The sequence below is a fragment of the Dermacentor silvarum genome, chromosome 5, assembly GCF_013339745.2.
Source record: "Dermacentor silvarum isolate Dsil-2018 chromosome 5, BIME_Dsil_1.4, whole genome shotgun sequence".
Lineage (NCBI taxonomy): Eukaryota > Metazoa > Arthropoda > Arachnida > Ixodida > Ixodidae > Dermacentor > Dermacentor silvarum.
The window spans coordinates 5,659,772-5,681,880 of NC_051158.1; the positions used below are offsets into that span (position 1 = coordinate 5,659,772).

At 44.5% G+C, this 22,109-nt stretch overlaps 1 protein-coding gene across 1 annotated transcript; it reads left to right on the forward strand.

Annotated features, from left to right (window-relative positions):
• Positions 1 to 1,878: 1,878 nt before the first annotated feature.
• LOC119452833 (alpha-2-macroglobulin receptor-associated protein) lies at positions 1,879 to 11,920 on the forward strand. The gene is made up of 8 exons (XM_037714787.2): positions 1,879 to 2,242; positions 2,867 to 3,002; positions 3,518 to 3,670; positions 5,008 to 5,106; positions 5,573 to 5,802; positions 6,772 to 6,918; positions 7,684 to 7,744; positions 10,407 to 11,920. Exons 1-7 carry the CDS (start codon positions 2,066 to 2,068, stop codon positions 7,741 to 7,743), a joined length of 1,002 nt encoding a protein of 333 aa, XP_037570715.1. The 5' UTR covers positions 1,879 to 2,065; the 3' UTR covers position 7,744; positions 10,407 to 11,920.
• Positions 11,921 to 22,109: the final 10,189 nt, after the last annotated feature.

Genomic DNA, 22,109 nt, shown 5'->3' on the forward strand with positions numbered 1-22,109 from the left:
CTGCCTTGGGGTTTGCTGTTGCTGATTTCTGCACCTGCACCTCTATTTTTGTATTTTTTTTATGTGTTTCTTAGATATTTCGCATATTCAAGATGTCTTCGAGCGCAGCCTTCCGCGTCGGATTTACCAAAGTGGCCGTGCACTTTACATCGACATCTACAGCCACAAATCGTTGTTAGTGTTAAATATTGGGGAAAAGATGCATAGCTGATATGAAATAATGTCAAAACATACATATCTACGCATACGAGCCGCGTTGTTCCACCCTGAGACGAGTCAATATGGGCGGTCAATCGACTTAAAGAAACGGCAACTGTGATCCAGATGCATATATTACGGGCAGTTAATATGTTACTGATTCTTGCTTTACTTTAACTTCATCATACTTACAGTTTGCACGTGTCATAAAACTTTATTAGAGAAAACTGTGCTCGCATAAGCACTCATTAATAGGTTGTGTTGTCCTCTCGTGAAGACGCGGATGCAATCACTGGCACCATTGGTATAACTGAGCGAGGCAGTTGTTTATGCTGCTTTACCGAATGCACCGTCTCTTGTTGCCCGTTTGATGCAGAGGTAAACAGTGCATCTCTGGAATTAAGAAATATGTCCGCATAACCACACGTACCCACCCACCTACGTAGCGAATGTTACCAGCAGCCTACAGGAATGGTGAAGTACTACGGATGTTGGCACAGCGCTGTGTCGCTGTTTGCCGCTTATTGTGTGTGCCATGCCAAGTGAAGAGTAGTTGATTTAAAATCATTAAGGCCAGAACTTAACTATAGAAGTTGTTTCCTTCGTCCTAACCCTCCAAACTGCAGATGCCTTTCATGATACAGTGGCACACGCGTGCCGCAATTGGCTGTATCTTGAAAGCCATCTGCGTCGGGGACACAGTCCGCCGTGCGCTGTGTTTTTAGTTCACGTTCATGTGAGGCGCAGCACGAAGGTCAATTCGCTCGCTACCGCGCTTCCTCACGCCAGCGGACATCGAGTTTCCGCGGTCATCGAGTGAGATGTGTTCATGTTTGCTTGTGCGCACCTGACACCATGCTTGTTCATTGAGTTAGTATGTCTCTGTTTACAAGTTTGTATGGCCGATAAAACTACAATCCTTACTTCGTATAGCTGTCCCACTATAATTAATTTGCTATTGCAATCGATGCTTCACCTTTCGGGCGAAAGTGCGACTTTTTATGCTAATTTACTGTTGGCCGACTGTAGCATGGTTGCTGCGTGCTGGTTTCCATAAACATTGACTACAAACGTTCAGCAGAGAATGCCTTGGAGAATGCACCAAATTGCACCCCCCCCCCCCCCTACTCCTCTGCACAGACACTTTTCAAGGCACTTTCTTCGTGTGTGCACAGTCGTGACATATTCAGCCATATTTCAGAGCAGAGTAGCAAAAAAGAGAGTCGTAGCTTGAACGTCGGGCTGTTGGTCGGGCCTGCAATCAACACCACCATCAATAAACAACCACAAAGGCACTTTATAGAGCCAGCGTTGCTGAAAGCCCATAATTTAAAAGGTGAAACTCATTTCATACTGTGGTATTAAACGTACGGTCCAAAATTCGCGCCCGTCGCTCCGTTGGGCTGGTTGGCTAGTTCAACAGCGCGCATCAACATCTACGATAGATTAGTCCACTCCCCTACTCTAAGGAAATGTGCTTATTTCAGCTAACCTGCGTTGTTCAACCGTTCTCCCCTTTAAGTAGTTTAAAAGACAGTACCGTTCGGTAAATTTGCTCAACTAAAATTCCCAGCGTGCGCTCGTTTAAAACGTTTCAGTTATTGTAGAGGGCGTCGCCTACCATACCTACTCACAAAAGCCCCCCCGGTGGGCGTGGCGTGACGTAACGTGGCTCGTAGGTGGCTTTTCCCGCAAGCGTGCAATAGTCGTGAGGCGAAGCCGACGCACGATTCTCAAGTCTCGCTTCTTGTTTGCTGCGTGGTCGGCGTGGCTCCCGAAGTTTGAGACCGGAACGACGTTTCAACCGAAGATTCCTATCTAGTCAACACCCTCAAGCATCGTTGCGACGAAACACTGCGTGGCTGCAATGTCTCGTAACGTCGTTTTCCTGGCGCTGTTCTTGGCCTCTGTGAGCTGCCTCGTCGGGGCCCACAGCAAGTACAGCGAAGCCCTGAACAAAGTTGGGCCGCCACCCACCGCGGACGCCGAGAAAAAGCCGTTTCGCATGCACAAACTCAACCTAATTTGGGAGAAGGCGCAGAAGGTAAGCAGCAGTTCTCCGTTGAAACGAAATTTATCTGAGTGGGTGCAACGCACAAAAGTTTGCATATTTTTGTATCCTCAACTTCTCTCCGATCATGCGTTTTTTAATTCAGCCGAGTACCCTGCCGATTCACCCGAAAATTCTGGGGCACTTAACCAGAAACGAGGATTTTTCAACTTTTTTAACATCTCGAGTTTTTAGTTAAGTCGTGCGTTCTAGTAGTTCGCCGTTCTTCCTCTGTAGTATCTGTCGGGTTTGAAGCGAAGCGTCTTGTAAGGCTTGTTAAAAGCGTTGTTCGATGCCTTCGCGCGCTCAGGTCTCGTTTATGTTGAACAGTTTCAGCGACTCTGCTGTCATTAAAATGTGCACGTCGTCGATTTAGATAAGACGGCGACGTTACGGAAGGAAATTCGGTTCAGTAACCCGCGAGGCGGGGATATCATATCTGGTGCCACGTCTTAAACCTCATTACGTTTTGATTTGTGCGAAAAAGCCTGGGGAATGCCGCTTAATGCATGTACTATGACTTTAAGTTTTTTTTTTTTTCATCTGATTGTTACTCTTAAACGGAAGACATTGAATGTGGCTATGCGTGAACACATCTTTTCAACCACTCCTGAACAGAGGCTAAGCGATGCCAAACTGAAGGGGCTCTTTGCCGACCTCAAAGTTCAAGACAAAGAAGAGCTGGCTTGGAAGAAAATGATGGGCCAGGACAAAGATGGTCTCAAGGAAGCTGAACTTCGAAGCAAGCTCAAAGGTGCTACACCTTCAGTTACACAGCATGACTTATGGATGTGTGCAAGCAACAGACAGGAAGACGTGCACGGAAAAGCATTAGGCCAATAACTCACTACGTCCTACTCCACTTTGCAGCATAGCGTGTAATTGCCATAAATTGTCACTTGTTTAATCATTTCAGCATAGATGGCTGCATTCCTTAATAGCCTTTTCTTTATATATACTGGTACACAGACAACGCAAAGTTCCCTCGCGCTGCCTTACATCTATGCACATTCTTAGCTCCTAAAGAATTCATGTGCTCCTTCCTATATTAATTGCAAGAGCATTTAGCATCCGCTAGAGTCCTAAAACCCTTCTTGCGGCAGTTTTTGCTGGTTCGACAGTCCACCTTTGAGAGCTTGCTGCACTTTCATCAGTGCCTCTTCTCTTTCCTATCATAATAACTCTGTGAATTTGTGTGGGTGCGTACAGCTTGGCACTGCCAGTAAAACTTTCAGTTATGATTTCAATCGTGTCGTTTCCTTCATGCAGCGATCGTGGACAAGTTCGACCTGTCTGACCAGTTCAAGCACCACCAAGACGAACCGCCGGAGCACCCGAATGTAGCTCGTAAGGAAGGCTACATGTTCAGAGACAAGAAGCTCAACAAGCTCTGGATGAAAGTTCAGAAGGCAGGCCTCAGTGGTGAGTTAGCTATGTCATATCTAAATGCTGCAGTGTGCTCCCACAGGCAAGAGCTTTAGGAGCCCTGAGCCCTAAAGAAAAACGGAATGACATCGCAGCCAAGCATATGCTCTCAAATCAGTTGCTGTAGGTACCTCCTTGTACGGCCACGACATTGCTCCTCACTTTAAGTTCAGGCAGAATGGCAAACCTGCAATGATAATTGGCTTTTTTGCGAATTTCAAACTTTTGCAGCTGGCCTTTACTCGTCATTAATGTAAGGCTTCTGGCCCTGTCGGCCCTCTGTGAATGAGAATTAATGTGAAAATCCCCATTCTTTTAATAAACTGAATTAATTTCTTTGGCTCTTTCTCCAGTTCTAAAGCAAATAGCTTTCTTTGGTCCTTTTGCCTGCTTTCGTATTCGAATGGGCGGGTTTGTGACCAAACACCAACTCTCTTCTCTCGACGCATATCCTGCCGAGTAAGAGCTTTGTGGTGTCTGAAGGTTTAGATGCTGTGATTGGGTGGATGCGCTGTGTTGTGTTTCTACGCTTCTTGTTGTTGCTCTCGAAATGTACTGTACTTCAATGGGTAATAATTAATACACATTTCAGTGCCACAGTACTTGGAAATATATTTGTGATGACTTTCACTGTTCCTATGACAATCGGCGGCAGCAGCTTTTGCGTTAACCTAGTTTGGTTCAGAAATCAAATAGTCCTACATTTCTTTTTTTTTTTTTTGTTATTCAAACAATTCAAAGCACCTCACTATAGTATTATGTTGACTCTGAAGCAACTCTATTTAGAGTGATTGAACAGTGTAGCAGTGCTCATGCCAACTAAACTTGAAAGTTGCAATTTACTTAGTGAAGACAAGCCTTTCTAAGGTAGGCATTCGGGCACTGTGTTGCAGTCATAGAAACTTGATGCATGCGTGGAATTGAGGCCCTGAAATGGCATGTCAAATTAAATGAGCATTCACTAGGTGGATTTCTGTTAACAACTTGATCATGTAAGTTTGGGAAAAGTAAATGAGGTTTTTCTGCAGCATCAGAGCCTCAACATCTGACATAGAATGATAGATACTTATAGGTCAGTTAGGTTCATCACTAACGAAAGAAATACTGCCATTTACCTGTATTTATTGCATTGCCTTGTTGCTTTTCAATTCGAGTTCCATATTATCACCTTTTCTGTTTCATCTCTTGAACAATGCCGTCTCTGTACACCAGCATGGTTCACCGATGGCTGAATTGTAGTTATAGCTCTTCTAACGCATCTAACGTGATAGTCCATATAACATATGCCACTGAAGTATCGTGTCAAAGTGTACTGCATGTTAAATCTTACGCAGATCAGGAGTTGCGTACACTCAAAGAAGAATTCCAACACCATCAGGACAAGATCGACGAGTTCTATGCCACACAGGACAAGGATGGAAAGGATTTGGGCAGTGAGTACTAAAATGTGCTTTATTTTGTGGCAGTCCCACTGCATGTGATGAATATTTACATGCATCTTGCTTTGCAGTCAGGAAATAAAGGACTGGTCATTATGCATTCCATATTGAAAGTGAGGAAATGCATGAATTGTTGCTTGATTTTGATGTAGCATTTGCGCTGTGTTACAGTAGTAACATATGGAGTGGTTATTCTACTCAGCCCCTTTCCTATTGTAGAATCTCTCCATTTCCCACTTCCCTGCCTTTCGATCTCAAGGGGCAAGTGTATTTGTCCTGGTTCAAATGCTGAAAATGGGCATCTTACCACAGTTGTCCTTCGGCAGGCCAAGGAATGCTAGTACTACCATGGCATGCCTTACAGCAACGGCGACATAGTGAAACTTGTCGTGAAATCTATCTATTTACAAAAACATCGGGGGTAACAGTTAACCCTAACTTGCCTTTCTGCCTGCACCAGACGACGTGGAGCTGAACATGCTGGGCGAGGAGGAGCGGCAGAATGGTCTTCTCTCGGGAGATTTGGAGAAGCAGAGCCACGAAGCCCTGCTTGAGTCGTACCGCAAGCTCAGCAGCCGCGCCGAGGATGCCTGGAAGCGCAAGGGTGGCTTCGCTGAGGACAAAGTCCAGCGACTGTGGAAGCTCGCGCAGCAGGGAGACTTCTCGCCCTCAGAACTGGAATCCCTCAAGGTAGGCGTTAATGCAAAGGCAAAAAAGAGCGAGCATGCGTCTGTTTATTCTTCTAATATGCGGTGCATGCTCCACTGTATCACTGCAGCCATAGTAAACTGCTGCAAAAGCATAGTCAACAAGTCAGCTGCTTTGCGTCGAGGCCATTGTAGCTCTCATGTTCTCAGCAGTTGCTCGGGTAATCAGTGTTCGAGAGCGAACTAATGGAGTGCTACAAACCTCCCAATTGAATTCATGATGAGCAGATGCTTCTAAACAACAGTGAAAAAAAGATTGCTTACGCTCGCACCTCCTAAAGAGGCTGAAAATCCTGTTTTAATGTGTAGACTTCAACAGGAATTTCAAGGGTTATTAGTACTATAGTTTTGTAATGAAATTACTCGATGGAACTTGGGCATTACAATAGTTAAACTACCACGGCAATGATAAACTCTACATGGACTTATGCAAGCTTCGTGCTTCGTAGCTTCAGAAGTTCTTGGAAAGTTATTCTTATTACACTTTATCACCCTAAATTTCTAAGAAATATTTTTCGAAACGTGGAAGGTAATAAGACGCTGCGCACTTGCATAATCATTGCAAATTGTTGTATTTATAGTGGTATATTTTATTTAATATGATGAATTTTACAGAGTAAAAAGGCCATTTGGTGCCAAAAGAACGAAGCTTAGGTAAATTCACATGCGACCCACCATTATGCCATATACCGCGCCATGTTTGCAGCCTCCCGTAGACACTAGCCCTGTATTTGCCTTTAGTGATTCTTGTAGGAAGCACTGCCATTACTATTACGCAACCATGCGCGTAACTCTTTCCAACTCATTTTGTTATAGCGAAGTTTGACTGTGTAGTGCTTATTGTATCCATCAGCTTTATTGACACCGTTAACTTTCTTGCACCTTTGTTAAAGGATATTGCAGCCCCCCCCCCCCCCCTCTCTTACTCATGTTGCCCCACTGCATGTTGCAGGAGGAGCTCCAACACTACGAGCACAGAATACGAAAGCTGGGCCATTTCCAGACTGAACTGGAACAGCACGGTGCCGACCCCAAGGCAGCTCCGGACGAGGACCATGTCAAGACGCTCAAGCAGCGCATCAAGCAGTACAGTCACAAGGTACCTTTTCTTTTTTTCTGTGGAACCTTCTCCTACAATGCCAGCATTGAAGAGAATCGTATAGTTACATCTCAGAATGAAGTGACTATCGATGTGAATCGCCTATGTGCAGTAGAGCCTCGTTTATACGTTTTGGAAAAATGTGCTTACTGGGAAAGCGTACGATCCGAAGTCACTAAAGATTAGGCAGACTCAGCTGCTGTTGACATCTTCGTAATGCAAAGCGTTACGAAGATGTCTTAGGGGCCCCCGTGTCTTAGAGCTTAGGGGCCCCCGAGACGCGCATTATCGTTTTTGCAGCTTCGGCAAGCTTACACTCGGGCTTCTCAAATTTGGCCTGGTCAGCAGCTTCTTTGGGAGGAGCATTTTAGCAAAAAGTATACTTCTATTTTTATTTTCGTAATGACGAGCAAGGATTCTGGTTGTGCTTGCCCTTTACATTGTACATTGTTTAATTACATTGTACATTGTGTAATTAGTACATTGTTGTCATGCATTTTTTGCCCAAACATATGAACAAGGCTTTACTGTACACAGGTGATTCACGTCATCTTGGGAGTGCACTTCATTCTGGGATGTAACTGTATGATTCTCTTCACTGCTGGCATTGTCTGAAATCAGACATGATTTCTGTAGAGCTTTTTCTGCAGTGTATCTACAAATTGTTGTCTCTCTGCTCAAATCTTTCCGGAAAGAGATTTGTGCACATAATGATTCGTACCTGCTGCACAGAATTGATGTGCTGCTGCTGGCTTTGTCTCCTAGGTCAATAAGGTGCACCAGGACCTGGAAGGACGCATCCTTCAGCGACACCTGGAACTTTGAAGTAAGAGCTCCTGCTTTTAAGTCTTCAAAAAAAAAGTTAGCATATTTGTACAAAATTGTGCTTTTCAGAGCATTACCCCATGTACAGATGCAGTGGAAAAAGATTAGCACAAGTGGCCGATCACCCGATCAGATAAATTGGAGCACACAACGCTGTTCCTGGCATGCCGAAAACAAGAGTGCCAGGCAACCCTTCTTTGAAACATGAATCATGTGGCACTATAAATACCAGTGTGGACGGGAACAATAGTGCCGTGTACCGCAATTTCCCTGCTCAGGTGATCGGCCACTTGTGCTAATCTTCTTCCGTTGAAGCTGTACAGGACATCCCCATACAAAAGGGAACACCTAATCTCTATACTGTGGCGATGTATTCACGGTAAAGTTGGAAAAGCTACCAAGGAGAGGCAATAATCAAGCTCTTTATCGGGTGAACTTGTGCCCAGAACGAAAAGCAGCATTCAAACGACTAAAGTAGCAGCGAGCACAACCAGAATCTGACCTCACAGGTGAAGTCGAGTCCGCAATTAATACGCATGCCATTGTACATTCCAGTGTACTCGCTGGTGCTTTGCATACACTGAAGATTGTAGAACACTATTTGCTTTATGCCTGCAATATGATTAGACATGCCTCTCGCTCGCTTTTTAAATGGCGACAATGCTCAAGGAATTTCAGGTAGGTAGATAAAACAGATGCCTTGCACTGAAAGATAACATTAATAACAGTTATTATATACGGCAAGAACGCTCGCAGAAGAAACTAAAGTAATGTGTGCATGATGCAAAGCACGGAAATAGGGAGGAAGAAAAACGAGTGCTTCCTCCCTCTTATATCCAATGCTACAACACCTTGCTTCATGGAAGACCAACAGGCCCAGACCCTCATTCTTACGAGTGTATGCGTGGCAATGGGAACACTAACTGCAGAAGTCTGATCTAAATCTTCACTAGTGTCGTGCTTGCTATGTAGTCCTCTGCCAAAAAATCTGTCCTTTTGTGCTTGATTTTAGTGTAACAACAATAACAGCTGACAGCATTGTATACAGATAAGGTGTTCCCTTTATATCTTTGTCCACACTGTACTCAGTTTTGATGAGGGATGGGATTCAAAAACAGCTTAGAAGCATGTTCTTCCATGGTCATGTAAGCATGCAATTAATCTAGCTGGTCATCGTTTGGGTTAATGCTGGATTTTTCAGCACAATTCTCCAGGGTTGAGAGGGTTTTTAAAGGTTCAGTAACGTTACAGTAGTCGAAATGACAGCGGTGTTTCTGACTGATGTACAGTTAGTTCCACTGTTAAGGGGAACGCAAGATTAGTGCTGCCAAACCCACTTATAACGATACTGGTTTTAAACAATATATTGGATATAACAATGATCAGCCGATACGCTGTCAACTTCTGTTTGTGTTCTGTGGCAAAATAAACCGCTTACTACATTGCTCCTTTGCCGTGTTATCGCTTGTAAGTTAACAATTAAACCCGTCTTCGGGGTGTGTGCTCGAAAAAGAAAAAGAAAGCAAAATCATTAAAAAAAAACTGAGTACCCTCTTTTACCTGGATTTTGAGTTCCTTCTTTTTAGCGAAGACACCCAGTATCTAGATTTAATTGTTATAGCCAATAATGCGACACGGGAACATTGTAGTAAACGGTTTATTTTACCATAAAACACAAAGTTCAGGATGTGGCAGCTGCTCATTGTTACATTCGAGTGTTGTTAAAACAAGTGGTTCCGACTGTCTTTCTTTCTGTCTAAATGAAATGTTTGAATGTTTGTCCCCTCTGCTTTTTTTCGTGCGACTCAATTATAACGTTGGGATTTTCTTGTCACTTGAATATTTTTTATAAGTGGGTTCGAATGTATTGCCAGACTGATTAAAACTCAATTTTGACAGAAAGGCCTTGGCAATGATTTTTTACCATTACAGTCAAACCTTGACGTAACAAACACTGCTATAAGCAATTGTCAGATATAATGAAGTAAAGCTGAAATGTTGATCGGCAATATCGGCATGTAATGAATATGTATATGCTGAGCTCCTGAGCTTGAAGTCACGCGATAGAACCTGGCCGTGGCAGCCCCATTTTGATGGGGGCAAAATGCAAGAAGACGTGTACTTAGGTTTAGGTGCATGTTAAAAAACCCTAGGCGGCCGTAATTATAATTGAGTGCCAAACTATGACGTGCCTGATAATCAGATTGAGGTTATGGCACTTGATTAAGACCTTAATATTTTAATTTACTTTTTAACGCCGGACATAAACATGTTGTCGTGTTGGGTGCGACTTCGTTATAACAAGGTTCAACTCTATAGGTCTACCTTACACCTGACATCAAGCATGTTTTCCCCATTAAGTTGATTGTGCGGATAAGTTATTTTCGTTTTAAAATGAATCTGATGTTTCCTAAAAGAGTAAACACTGCTGTACTTTCTTAGTACAAAATATGCAATCATGGTTGCAGAGGTGCATTATTCTGCTCGTTTTTAGCCCAGTCATCATGCACAGACCAATTTGCATGGTTGTCCTATCAACTGTTTGAACTGTGGAAGCAGGGGTCAAAACTATTGCTACCGTTAGTTGAGCTATCCTGCTTAACGTATTTAAACTTCTGCTGCGAAGATTCGTGACCAAGCATTTCCTTTGTTGTCTGTTTCAGATCTCTCTAAGGCTATGCCTGGACCAAATGGATTCATTCAGAGGAGGCGTTTCGTCAATGTGACTTCCAAAAAGCCAAACCCGGTGCCTTCGAGACAAGCTGCTTGCGCACACTTGTCCACATATCCCAGTATTCGCGAATGCTACTCAGCTCGAAGTGTTCCCTCAACTTCAGTAGGGGTAGAGCAGCGCCACCTTTTGGCTGGGATGAATGCTGCTCTAGATGAATGCTCACAGACAATTCTTATATTGAGGAGTTTCTTGAAAAATGTATTGAGTGCCTTTGAGTAGGTACTGGGAGAGCTTGGTTACTAAGAACTAAATAATCAGAACTAGAATGAAGTTTTCGTTTCTTCTTGTTCAAGTGAACTACTATGTGTCATAAATATGAGTGCCAGGTCTATGACCCTTCCTGCTAAACCAATATCTGCTCAAATTTTGAGCAGAAGTAGCTTTTTGCGCAAAGTTTAGTTTAATACTACTCTTTCGAGCATCAATTACCAGTTTCATACACAATAAATGGGCGATGCCACTAAAATATTTTCTATTCCACTGCAACGGAATGGTGGAGGCATCTGTTACGGCTATGGGAAAAAACTGCTAACTGTAGCCATGACAGATGGCGCCACCATTCCATTGCACTGGAATCATCATGTTTTGTGTGGCATCACCGTAGACATCCACTATAGATTTATTATGGACAAAACTGGGGGTAATGCCCAAAAGTGGTGGCATTAAATTTAGAAGAGCAGAGAATTGGGCCAGTTGCTTATGATTCATGGTTGTGGGCAGCACAAGAGACTAAGATGAAGAAAGCAAGACGACAAACATGGCAATGGCTATGGTATTTAACTAAACTTCATCTGCGAAATTCGAGCGGAGGCCAGCCAGCGGGTTAGGAGGAACAGCCATGTACACCTGGCGCTCTTATTTATGCAAGAGTCTGTAGAACTACAACTTCACTCTAGTTGTAATTACTAGTCCTTAGTTTCTGTTAATGTGCTAACTGGAGTAACTGATACAGTCACTGCTTTAATTTTGAACGCGTTCTAGTTCATCAGAATGAGTTCGAAAAATGCTTAAGTACACTAAATGATTTAGTCAGGGTACAGTACTACCTGCCACTTTCAAAGCATAGTGTCGAGTATAGGAAGTTTGAAGATACAGGTGATAAAATGTGTTTCAATCATGCACTGTTTGTGAATTGGTGGGAGATACGAAAGGAGCTGGTACCTATCAATGCATGGACTCTTGCAAAGCTTGTCTTCTACATTGTAGGTCCAAAGCTGTGCAGGTCAACAACTGCAAGGACACATATACTTAGTCAAGTTTGTCTGGTGCGTAGCTCGGTGTTTAAAGCTTGCGTCTTGTCATGCATTTTTTTTTTTTTACATGAGAAAACTTTGTGCAAGTCTTCTATGTGTCATCGAATTAAGCATTTGTGTGGGCAGTTTTTGCCCACATTGTTGCTGGCATTTGTTTTGGTGAATATTTGTTGTTGAAATAAATTATACACAGTCTGTTTTCTACATTCTTCAGACTTCGACTCCTGTGCCACTTTATTTTCTTTTTTATAGCACGCATTTTACCTGGTAAGATTCTTGTGTGAAATCATAGCTTTCCCTGCAGCATAGCTTGGTGCTGAGAGGGTTACTGCATTTTAAGCATGAATGGCTAGTTAGTACAGTCGGTGTCAAAAAAATTAAAGACCACGAGTTCTGCTGAAATGAATTTCCAAGCAGTTTGCAACCATAGCCAATGAAACTGTACAACACTGTTGTTCGCATATACTTAGGCATACCAGAAATTCTAATCCACTGCCTCATGCTTGGGTGGTGAAAATATATTGAGCTATTTTTCAGATCACGTAGTCTGTAAACTTTTGATGCCGACTACAATTTTTCGCCAAGTGTGTGGTCAGAGGTTAAAACAAGATTCTGATGGTCTTATTTCAGCTACACTTCACACTTCAAGGCTTAGCACTTGTGTGTATAATTTTAAGTATTTGTGGTTCTTGCACCTACGAGAAGTGCAAATTGCCGATAAAATGGTTGTACTGGATGTAAGAAATTTTAAGAATTTTGAAAAGTGGCAACTTTCATGCAGATGTTGAGAAGCTCTCATACCCAGTCACTGTGCTTAGTTTGAAAATTCGGTAGTGCTAACTTTTGAAAGTGTCGGGCATTAAAAGTAGTCGTGCATCTGAACTTTGAAGTCTCCCATAATCCTTTGCTTGCCGCACAATGTCATTCGAGATTTAGCTAGGCAGGGCTTTGCTCATTGTGGGAAAAACTGATGCTAGTAATGGTCTGATCTGTACTTAAATGAAAAACCAGAGGTTCGAAAAAAAAAAAAATGTGTCAAGTGCCCCGATTCGGAAAACATTCATTCTGCCTTTGCACACTGTCTATGTCCTGTAAATCTACAAGCAGCAAAATGCACATGAAACTCGTGCACAGCCCCTTCTAGCCACTAGCTTTCTGGCAATTGGTATCCCCATACTCGACTTTGCCAAGGAAAAGTGGTATGTATATGTCTTTGACTACGTCTTAAGCATGCAGTACGGTATGAGGCTATTTGCCAAGTGTCCTACAGCTCAAACTTTGCCGGAGAATCGAGAAACTGAAACCACTTTATATCAGTTCCACACCAAGCTAAATAATGCTTATCGCAAGCTGTAAATGATCTCCAGTGATGCATCTGGAGCCTACATGGATTCTTCGTTTTGCTTACCTCGTACTTTATCCCGTCTTGCGACCGTGATGGCCAAGGCAGCTGGCCCTCGGAAGAAGGATGTCAAGTTGTCCCTCCAGCTCCACGGTGGTTGTGTTGCTCCATGGTCCATTGCCCTAGCACCTAGCTTGCATCGCGCATGCAGTCGCGCGCAAAGCTTGCAGCAGCATTGTTTTGGTCTTGCAGCGAGAGATGGCATTTGGGGCTGCACACTTCACAACCTTCAGTGATTGCTGTTATTTTTTAATTAATGGCCTTCATGCTGTTTTAGTACTTTTAATTGCACCGTTTCAATAGGAGATTAATTTTGGTAACCATTGCTGCTGCTGCCCTCGTGTTACACAAAGTGTTTTACACAAGCTATAGAGGCACACACGCGAGAGATATTGTACTGCATTATGTTTTCACATAGGACACGCATCACTGGAGATGGTGCAGTGTGCATGTTCTGTCGAATGCCCATAACAGCATTTCATCAACAGAACGAAGTTGCAGGAAGCTCGTTTGCTGCTGTATCGCACACCAGCTGTGTAAAAGGCTGCTGGGGACGGCATTTTTTTTTTATCATGCTCAACAGTTGACATGTGTGTCGCTTGCATATAACTTATTTGTGGCTTAACCAAAATGTAGCTCTGAAGATCTACATTCCTCCGAGCTAAAAGCCAACAGGCCTTTCTTTCTTTTGTCTGACGGATTGGAATACCACAGAAGTAACAAAAGCATGGCATCTTAAATACGTTGCACCGAAATTGGATTAAATCGTGCAGTCATGTAGAGAAATGGCAGGTCAGTCAAGCAAGTAACTTTTAGAGCATTGCGATGTCACTAGTAAGTTGCCTGGCGCCAGCAGCCTTGACACGGCACGATTGGCGGACATGGGAAGTGTCGATCGCCGTTGCCTCCGATACCTGACTTCCCGTTGCTTCCTGGCACTGCTCTGGGCTCGTCGTCTTCTGCACAAATTGCAAAAGAGGCAGAGTGTTGCTGGATGCAAGAAGAGTGGGCCTAGCCTTGCAAGCAACAGATCAGCCAGAGCACTACACTTCAACAAGGAATTGGGCGAGTTGGTAATTCATGGCAAAACGAGCCCAGTGTGCAAGATGGAGACACAGACACACACGGCACTGACTTTCAACAATGTTTATGGGTAATGCAATGACTGTGTGTGTGTGTGTGTTTATGTATGTATATAAGGAGAGAGAGAGAGAAGTGTGCATAGAAAATAAACAAGTGAATGTGTCATATTGAACAAGATGGTGGAAATATCACTTTAAAGGCAATGAGTTAACAACGCATGTAAAAGCTTCAAAAACATGATTTAGGTTTGTATTCTCACTTGCTGTCACTGCAGTGGTGGATGGTGAACTAATGCACAGACTATGAAGCTTCCTAATATAATCTGCTTCTATAATTTAACACGTCAGCTGCAGGGTGTGCGTTGCCATGGTCTCAGAACCTTGCCGGGGTCTCGGAATGCATAGCGTCTTTGCATCACCAATAAACATTGTCAGAAATCTGCGTTGTGTGTGTATCTTTCTGCTGCGTCTCCTTTTTCCGCACTAGCGGTACTCATTTTGCTACATTTCAAGTGTGCCAGGTGCGGAGTGTTCAGCGGATATAAAATGTGTGCACAGATTGCAACACGCTCTGACCTATGAAACACAAAAAGAGCTCGGTAATGTCTAAAGTATGTTATTAAAGGACAAGCGAAACTGCTAAAGATAGTCTCAGTTTAAACATTATTTGGATGTACGTACATTTGTTGAAAGCTTGGGCCGGTATTTTGTAGCGATGCCTTTCCAGTGCTAATGCCTTTTCGCGCTTATCGCGCTTTGTCAGTGGTCAGAGCGATGGTCCGCTCGCGTTATCAACGGGATCAGCCGGCTGTGAGCGGTGGATGATAAGACTAGTATAGAATAAGTCATAAGGCATCGCTACAAAATACCGGCCCTGCTGTAGCTTTGCTGACCTCACGTTAGTAGATATCTAGGAATGCTCTTGAAATAAGTTATTAAGAACTTTATTATAGAAATTTGTTTATTTGCAATTTACCTCGACACCAATAACCGCAAATAATTTCTATCAGAATTAATGACAAGAGCCATTTCTACGATCCTCAAAAACAGTTGCAGTTTTGCCCGAAAAGAGAAGCATTGATTGCGATAGCAATTTAGTAGACAGGTATACGAAGTAAGGATAGTAGTTTTATCGGCCGCATGAACTTGTAAACATTCGCTTATTAAGTTAACAAGCATGGTGTCACGCGCGCACGCAAACGTGAACTCATCTCACCCGATGACCGCGGAAACTCGCTGTCAAAACGCTGGAGTGAGGAAGCGCTGCGGTAGCAGCGAGCGAATTGACCTTCGTTTTGCCTCTCTGTGGAACGCGAACTTAGCGGCGAAAACACAGCGCACACGAAGCTATGAGCACTCGGCGCACTCTGTCCCCATCGCAGATCGCTTTCAAGATAGAGCCCGCGAGGCCATGCCATACGCAGCAGTAGAATGCCCCTTCCCCCCCCCCCCCCCCTATCCCCCCTCGGTGCCTTGCGTACGACTGGAGACGGTGCGCTTCCTCCCCGCTTTCCTCCCTTGCAAGCGCGAGATTGAGGCGCCATCGTCGGCTCACCCTCGCAAGCTTTCACTGGCACATACGGTGCGCGGCGACGATGTTATCGCACTTGGACTTTATACGGAACATCACGGCGACGCCGACGACGGAGGAAATGTGCTTGGAGCGTCCATATATAGTTGCTATCGCAATAATAATTCTTAGGTAGCGCAGCGATTGATGCGGCTCACCGTCGAACATGGCGTACGTGTAGACGGCGAACAGCAGGAATAGCACCACCATTCCACCGAGCGCGTACAAGCACAGGCGGATTCTGGAGATGCCCTCCAGGGAACCGGGGCTGATGCCGCCTCCCCAGGCGCCGCCCATCATGCCCCCGCCCCCTTGCTCGCCCCCGGTGGATTCGCGCCGAGCAGTCGGTGGCCGAGGAGGCACCGGGAGTGCTGCTACAATTAGCACAGCGAGGCCACGGTTGTCAAAGATGTATGTTGTCCTATGTTGGGTATATCTAACAGAGTCTGCATATGCAACTGGCAACCATGTAAGGGGAACAACATACAGTTAGTATAACCAACTAACTCTATGGGGAACAATGGTGGAATATAAAGCACCAGGGTCTGTTCTGGGATGCTTTTCGGGACATTGCCAAATTCCGCCATATTGTCAAATTGTGTAAGAATTGACAATATTAGACAATCGCAGAGGCCGTAGAAGGCACTCTGAGAAAATCAAAGCTGACAAGATGGCAAATTTGACAATATGGCGGAATTCGTCAATGTCCAGAATAGGCATTCCAGATCTTGTCGATATATTCCAGTAAATCCGTACCTATCAAGACAGGTGCCCGCCGCGGTGACCCACAAGTTAACATCAACTCAGTAGGCTGAAACACGGCACCATTTTCGGCAAATATGTAGTCATGTCTCTACAACCAGTTGGCAACTATTTAGGGTGAATATAGTTCCATAGTCGCTTACATGCAGTTGGAAACCATGTAAGGGGAACAATTCCGTAGTAAAGTACCAGCTGTCTGTCCTAATCTCGATCCAATCCAGTCATTCCGTACCTTTCGAAGCACTATATACAGAAGGCAGTTTGTGGTACAACAAGCTGCACATGTAGCATCAGCATGAATTAGAACGCGAACAGGAAATAACTGATCAGAGCGCTTGTTACGTTTAATTACACACGAGTGCGGCATGTACCCGCTCAATTGCTTCTTCCTAAGCCAGGAGTAATTCCAAGTGTACATTTTGGGGTTTCAGTGAAGCCCCTGTTACAAATACGGGCGAACACTAAAACAAAACAAAGCACTGCTATAGTTTCGGAATTGTCCACCCTTGCGTTTAAGCTTTTAGCACATGAACCCATGGGCGGATATCTGAAGGAACACCAAGAAACACTGACTCAGTGTAGCCGAATAGCGTATTCTTTCAAAAGTGTACCTTCGTCAATTCCTCAGTGACAGGTTGGTAACTTTTTTTTTCTGGGGTTTTATGTGCCAGAACCACGATCTGATTATTAGACACGGCATTGTGGGGTACTCCTGATTAAATTTTATCGCCTGGGATTCTTTAACGTGCACCCAGTTCTACGGTAGACAAGCGCACGTTTTTGCATTTCGGCCCCACCTAAATACATCCGCCACGGCCGGGATTTGATCCCGCGCCCTCGAGCTTAGCAGCCAAACGCCAAATCCACTGCGCCCCCTCGGCGGGTTTTAATAAGATATGCTGATATGTTGTTCTTCCACCCATTTATATAATACCCCGGTCGTTGTGGGTATATATTTCACCTCAAAACACTGCCAATTCCAAAAGATTGAGAGCAGGTTACACAGCCCATACAGTGGACAATCACGATTAAGCATTTCAGTTTAGCAAGTACAATGTAATAATTTCCAGTGAACTATTATCGTTACAGTTAAGAGTAACATAACGGAAATAAAAGAAATATAAATAATAATAACTAAAATATGACTATACATTCTAGGATAACTGTCAAGCAGTCAAAATTAAGCCGGACTCCACCACTACGGCGTACCTCATAACCAGATTGTGTTTTCGGAACGTAAAACTCAAGATTATTTTTTAACTGCAGAAAACGTTCCATATGAAGTACATGTTCCAGAGAAGATGTTCCAGATTTCAAGCGCGATCGATTCATTCGAAATGATTCTGTCTACAAGAAAGGAAACGCCCGCAAGGTGAACGACTGTTTGGGGTCAAGACAGGTCAGAGAGCATGTAACATTATAAAGTACACACCGCAGGCAACACTCACCTCTAGGGACCAGCGGCGGCATTGGTTCGGCTTCCAGCGGCCGCAGGGCTACGGGCGCAGGGTAATTCCTCGGGACGGCAGCCGGGGCTGGAACCTGCGGGCGCATCTTCTCTCTCGGTGCTCGATCACTGCTGCTTTGCCGAAGAGGAGTCGATTCGATTCCGCGTCCTCGGTGGAATCGCGCTGCGGCGGCGGGCGAGCAAGCACGTCGCGTGACCTTGTTCTTGTTCACGCGCGATGGCGCTTACCCACTACGGGTATTGCTGGCCGATAAACAGGCAGTCTTGAGAGTCACATACTCAATGACCCAAGTTGGTCTGAACGTTTGGCTTCGAACCCTGTCCTCAGCACAGCAGCTCGATGCGCTACCCATGCATTCGACTACGGACTACCTAATGACCCAGGTAGGCGGGGAAACGGTTACGTACAAAGATAGATAGATAGATAGATAGATAGATAGATAGATAGATAGATAGATAGATAGATAGATAGATAGATAGATAGATAGATAGATAGATAGATAGATAGATAGATAGATAGATAGATAGATAGATAGATAGATAGATAGATAGATAGATAGATAGATAGATAGCCCCCGAAAAGTGCGTGAAGTACTCTAAGAATGCTAAGGCATTAAAATACAATGAATAAATCTTGACTTCGCAAGCCAATTTACGCTAGCCCCATGCTCATGAAAATTTAGCTTCGTTTGCACTTTCATTCAACAACAAGAGATGTTCAAGGAAGTGTAATTGGCAATAGTTACCCAGTATGTGCCTCACCGATCATCATCATCACCACCCAGTATGTGCCCATACCCGGCGACCCAAGTGCGTCCGACTGTTAGTTTAAAGCCCGGTTTCTTCGCCCATTAGACCGTGGCCTACTCAGATGACCCGAGTTGGCGGAAAGAACAGAAAGAAAAAAGTGATGGCCGCCTTGTTGGGCTAGTAACTTGTTCAATTTCAAATCTGTGCCACACTATATTGCCTATTCAAAACCCCTAAACGGCTGTGCTGAGAATTCGCATTAGCGAGTATCGTAATCGTCGGCGAATTTTTTTTCGTCAAGATACTACCCCAATCAACGAGTGGGAAAGTTTAGCAAGACATGAATTAATCTTTACCAATCCCGTAATGCGAACATTGCGAACATTGGATACGGAGGGAACTGTATGTTGTGATGAACTGCGTGTTCATGTGCACGTTTATCCCCGCACACTAAAAAAAGAGACGCTCGGGCGGAGCAAATTGTCGGCATACATCTGCAAGGCTACATCCGCGTGTAGTTTGCACCATCTCCCTCCTTTATTTCCGCTTACAAAAGCGCGCTTCTCCACATTATGGCTCTTATTGTGGAGAAGCAAGATTTACAGGCTGCGCGCAGGCATGTACGAAGACACCTCGATGTTGGCATACATAGAATGTCCCTTACTAAAACAAACCAACAAATAAAAAAACAAAGATCAATCGGGGGAATATATATATATATATATATGGCAAGCTGACGAATAAAATCTATTTCTTTTAAAATTGAAAAGGTTTCGCGGTAATACAAAATAGAGGTCAAAGTTCCAATAAACTTCAACAAAGGCAGCTACCTCGTACTTTAGTACAATCCAACCATAAAAGCGAAGGAATCCGACAGGGAGAACAGGTGGAAGTAGGAAAGAAAGCTAAATACGCTTGAATATCTTCTCGCATATGGGCCAATTCAACGCTGGAGACATTCTCAAAATATCGAGTATTGCCTTTAGTCATTATTCACAGATAAACAACTCCCCAGAGTCGAGAAAACGCCCCTTAATATGCATGACGTCATAAGGAGCAGGTGCCTCACCGGTCTGAAAGAAGGGTGCAAGGTTTCTTGGGTCTGTTCCGATTCTCTTGACCTTAACTTGCGACTTCGCCTACCACCTGGACTCTCCCGTCGTGAAACAACTTTACTGTGTCGCATGTGGTTGGGTGTAGCATTTACCGACGCCTGTTCGTTCCTAATAGGGATGGCCAACAGTGCGGCGTGCAATTTGTGCGGGTGCGACGAGACTCTCGAGCACCTTCTGTGTCACTGTCCATCTTTTGACACTCAACGACGTATTCTCCAAGCTAAACTCAACCTGTTAGATGACAGAACGCTCTCGGAAGAAAAGATTCTTGGGCCATGGCCTATGCATTCTTGCATGCAAAAGGCCACAAAAGCCCTTCTGCAGTTCGTGAAGAGTACTGGATTGTACGAACGCTTGTGACAGCGGAGATTGTTCTTTGACTGTCTCTGCGAATGACTGACTGATTCCAATTTTTCCTTATCTCTCCTTATCTATTCTTCCCCTTTCCCCCTCCCCAAGTGTAGGGTAGCCAACCGGGCACGTCCTTGGTTAACCTCCCTACCTTTCCCTCTTCGTTTCTCTCTCTCTCTTCTCTTCCGATTTATCACACTTGTCGATCGTTCCGCTTTTGCAGAAACGTAGTTTACTACCACAGCCTAAGTTAACATTGTTGTTTCGTACCCACTTTGAACACTTGCAGCATACTTTTCTCATTGTCAGAGCCCCAGCAGTCAATGACCTACGCCTCTGTGGGACACCGAATGTGCTGCACCCGCGTGTGTCTAACGGTGATACTTCACCCGCATACACGATGCTGCGGAAGCGAGTATTTATGTGGGCGGCGACACACATACAGTTTTCGCACGTTCGGAGAGCGCTGCCTAAGTGGCTTAACGGTTCTCATCAGTTCTACATGTGCAGCAGAGTGGTTCCGGCGTACGAGTGCGATGTGCCAGTTAAATGTAGCACTGAGGTTCAACCTCTTGCAGATCAAGCGGAGTTCTTTAAATGTCGGTGCGTTGGTGAGGTGCTCTCGCTTTTGAGAAACCTCGAAGCTTAACTTATCTTTTCACGACAATTACCGAGATAGTGCATGAAACCTTCTGATTTTCATTGCGCTGAGACGAAACAGCTTCTGGATCGCATTGTGCTGACTTCGCCGACTTCGAGGGAGTGCGCGTGACGTGATTCATCGGAGTGACCACTAATTCACACTGACTGGGAGTAATGTGTGTAGCCTTCTTTTTTTCTTTACTCAGGCTTCCAACGCAGGAACGTCAACGTTGAAGAGCACCGAAGTGGCTTCGTACAATATGGCTTGACGGTCGGCCCCTTGAAAAACCTTCAAGCTGCATTTATTCGTAAGCTCTTATACAAGTATCCGGCGAGCAGCACTGCTTCTTTTTCAGTGTGAAGCTCGTAGACTTCAGTAAAGATACATCGACGAAGCAACGTAAAGAGAAATTGTAGCGTCGGTCATGTCCTGCCAAGTCTGAGCAGAAATAAGCGGTCGGCCAAAGATGTTCGAGAGAGCTATCGCTGTTCTTCTGGTCCTCCTATCTCGGCGATCGGCGTATACGAGAACAAACGAAACTCTCATCCTCGGCTACCTGACGGGATCACAGCGACTTCCCGGTGACAGGAGCTACCGACGTCCAGGACTGGCAATATCTGGTGCGCTCACACTGGCAGTCGATAAGGTAACGTGACATTGAACAACTCGTCGTCCCCCATGTTGAGTTCATGCGCCTGACTTGTAAGTACGCTCGTATATATACAACCTTGCTTGCTTTTACGAGTATGTAATGTTTTGGCTCTGTCGCACAACGTATTTGTGTGTGTATGAACTGTGCCACGCCTCCTCCTATTATAGACAGTGTGGCAAGGCTACGTGGATGTTCCGGACCAGTTCACACAGACACAAACACAGACACTATAAAAAAATGTCCCCGACGATTGTGATACTCCCTAATGTGAAATTTGAGCGCAGCTCTGTACGTGTTTTATTTCGCGATATACTGAGGCAAAGAATTTGAGAGACATGTTGCAGAGTCGGCAATCGTCGTATATCTAATCTGCGGGTCAAACGCGTCGGCTTTTAAGCAGTGACTGGTTGAAGGTTCCAGTGTAATTGCTGGTGCCGCTTGGCTTCCAGAAAGTACTACAGAATTCGCGTCGCGCATACAATCAAATTACAAAACAATCGCAAACCATGACAATCGAAAGAAGCGCGAACGAGACCAAACCAAGCAAACCAAACAAGCGCGAGCGAGAGCTTACGCGAGCAGAC

Coding starts and splice junctions, on each gene's coding strand:
- LOC119452833 (XM_037714787.2), top strand. CDS start 2,066: ATGTCTCGTAACGTCGTTTTCCTGGCGCTGTTCTTGGCCTCTGTGAGC. Junction 2,243..2,866: donor TTTGGGAGAAGGCGCAGAAG/GTAAGCAGCAGT, acceptor ACTCCTGAACAG/AGGCTAAGCGATGCCAAACT. Junction 5,107..5,572: donor GGATGGAAAGGATTTGGGCA/GTGAGTACTAAA, acceptor TGCCTGCACCAG/ACGACGTGGAGCTGAACATG.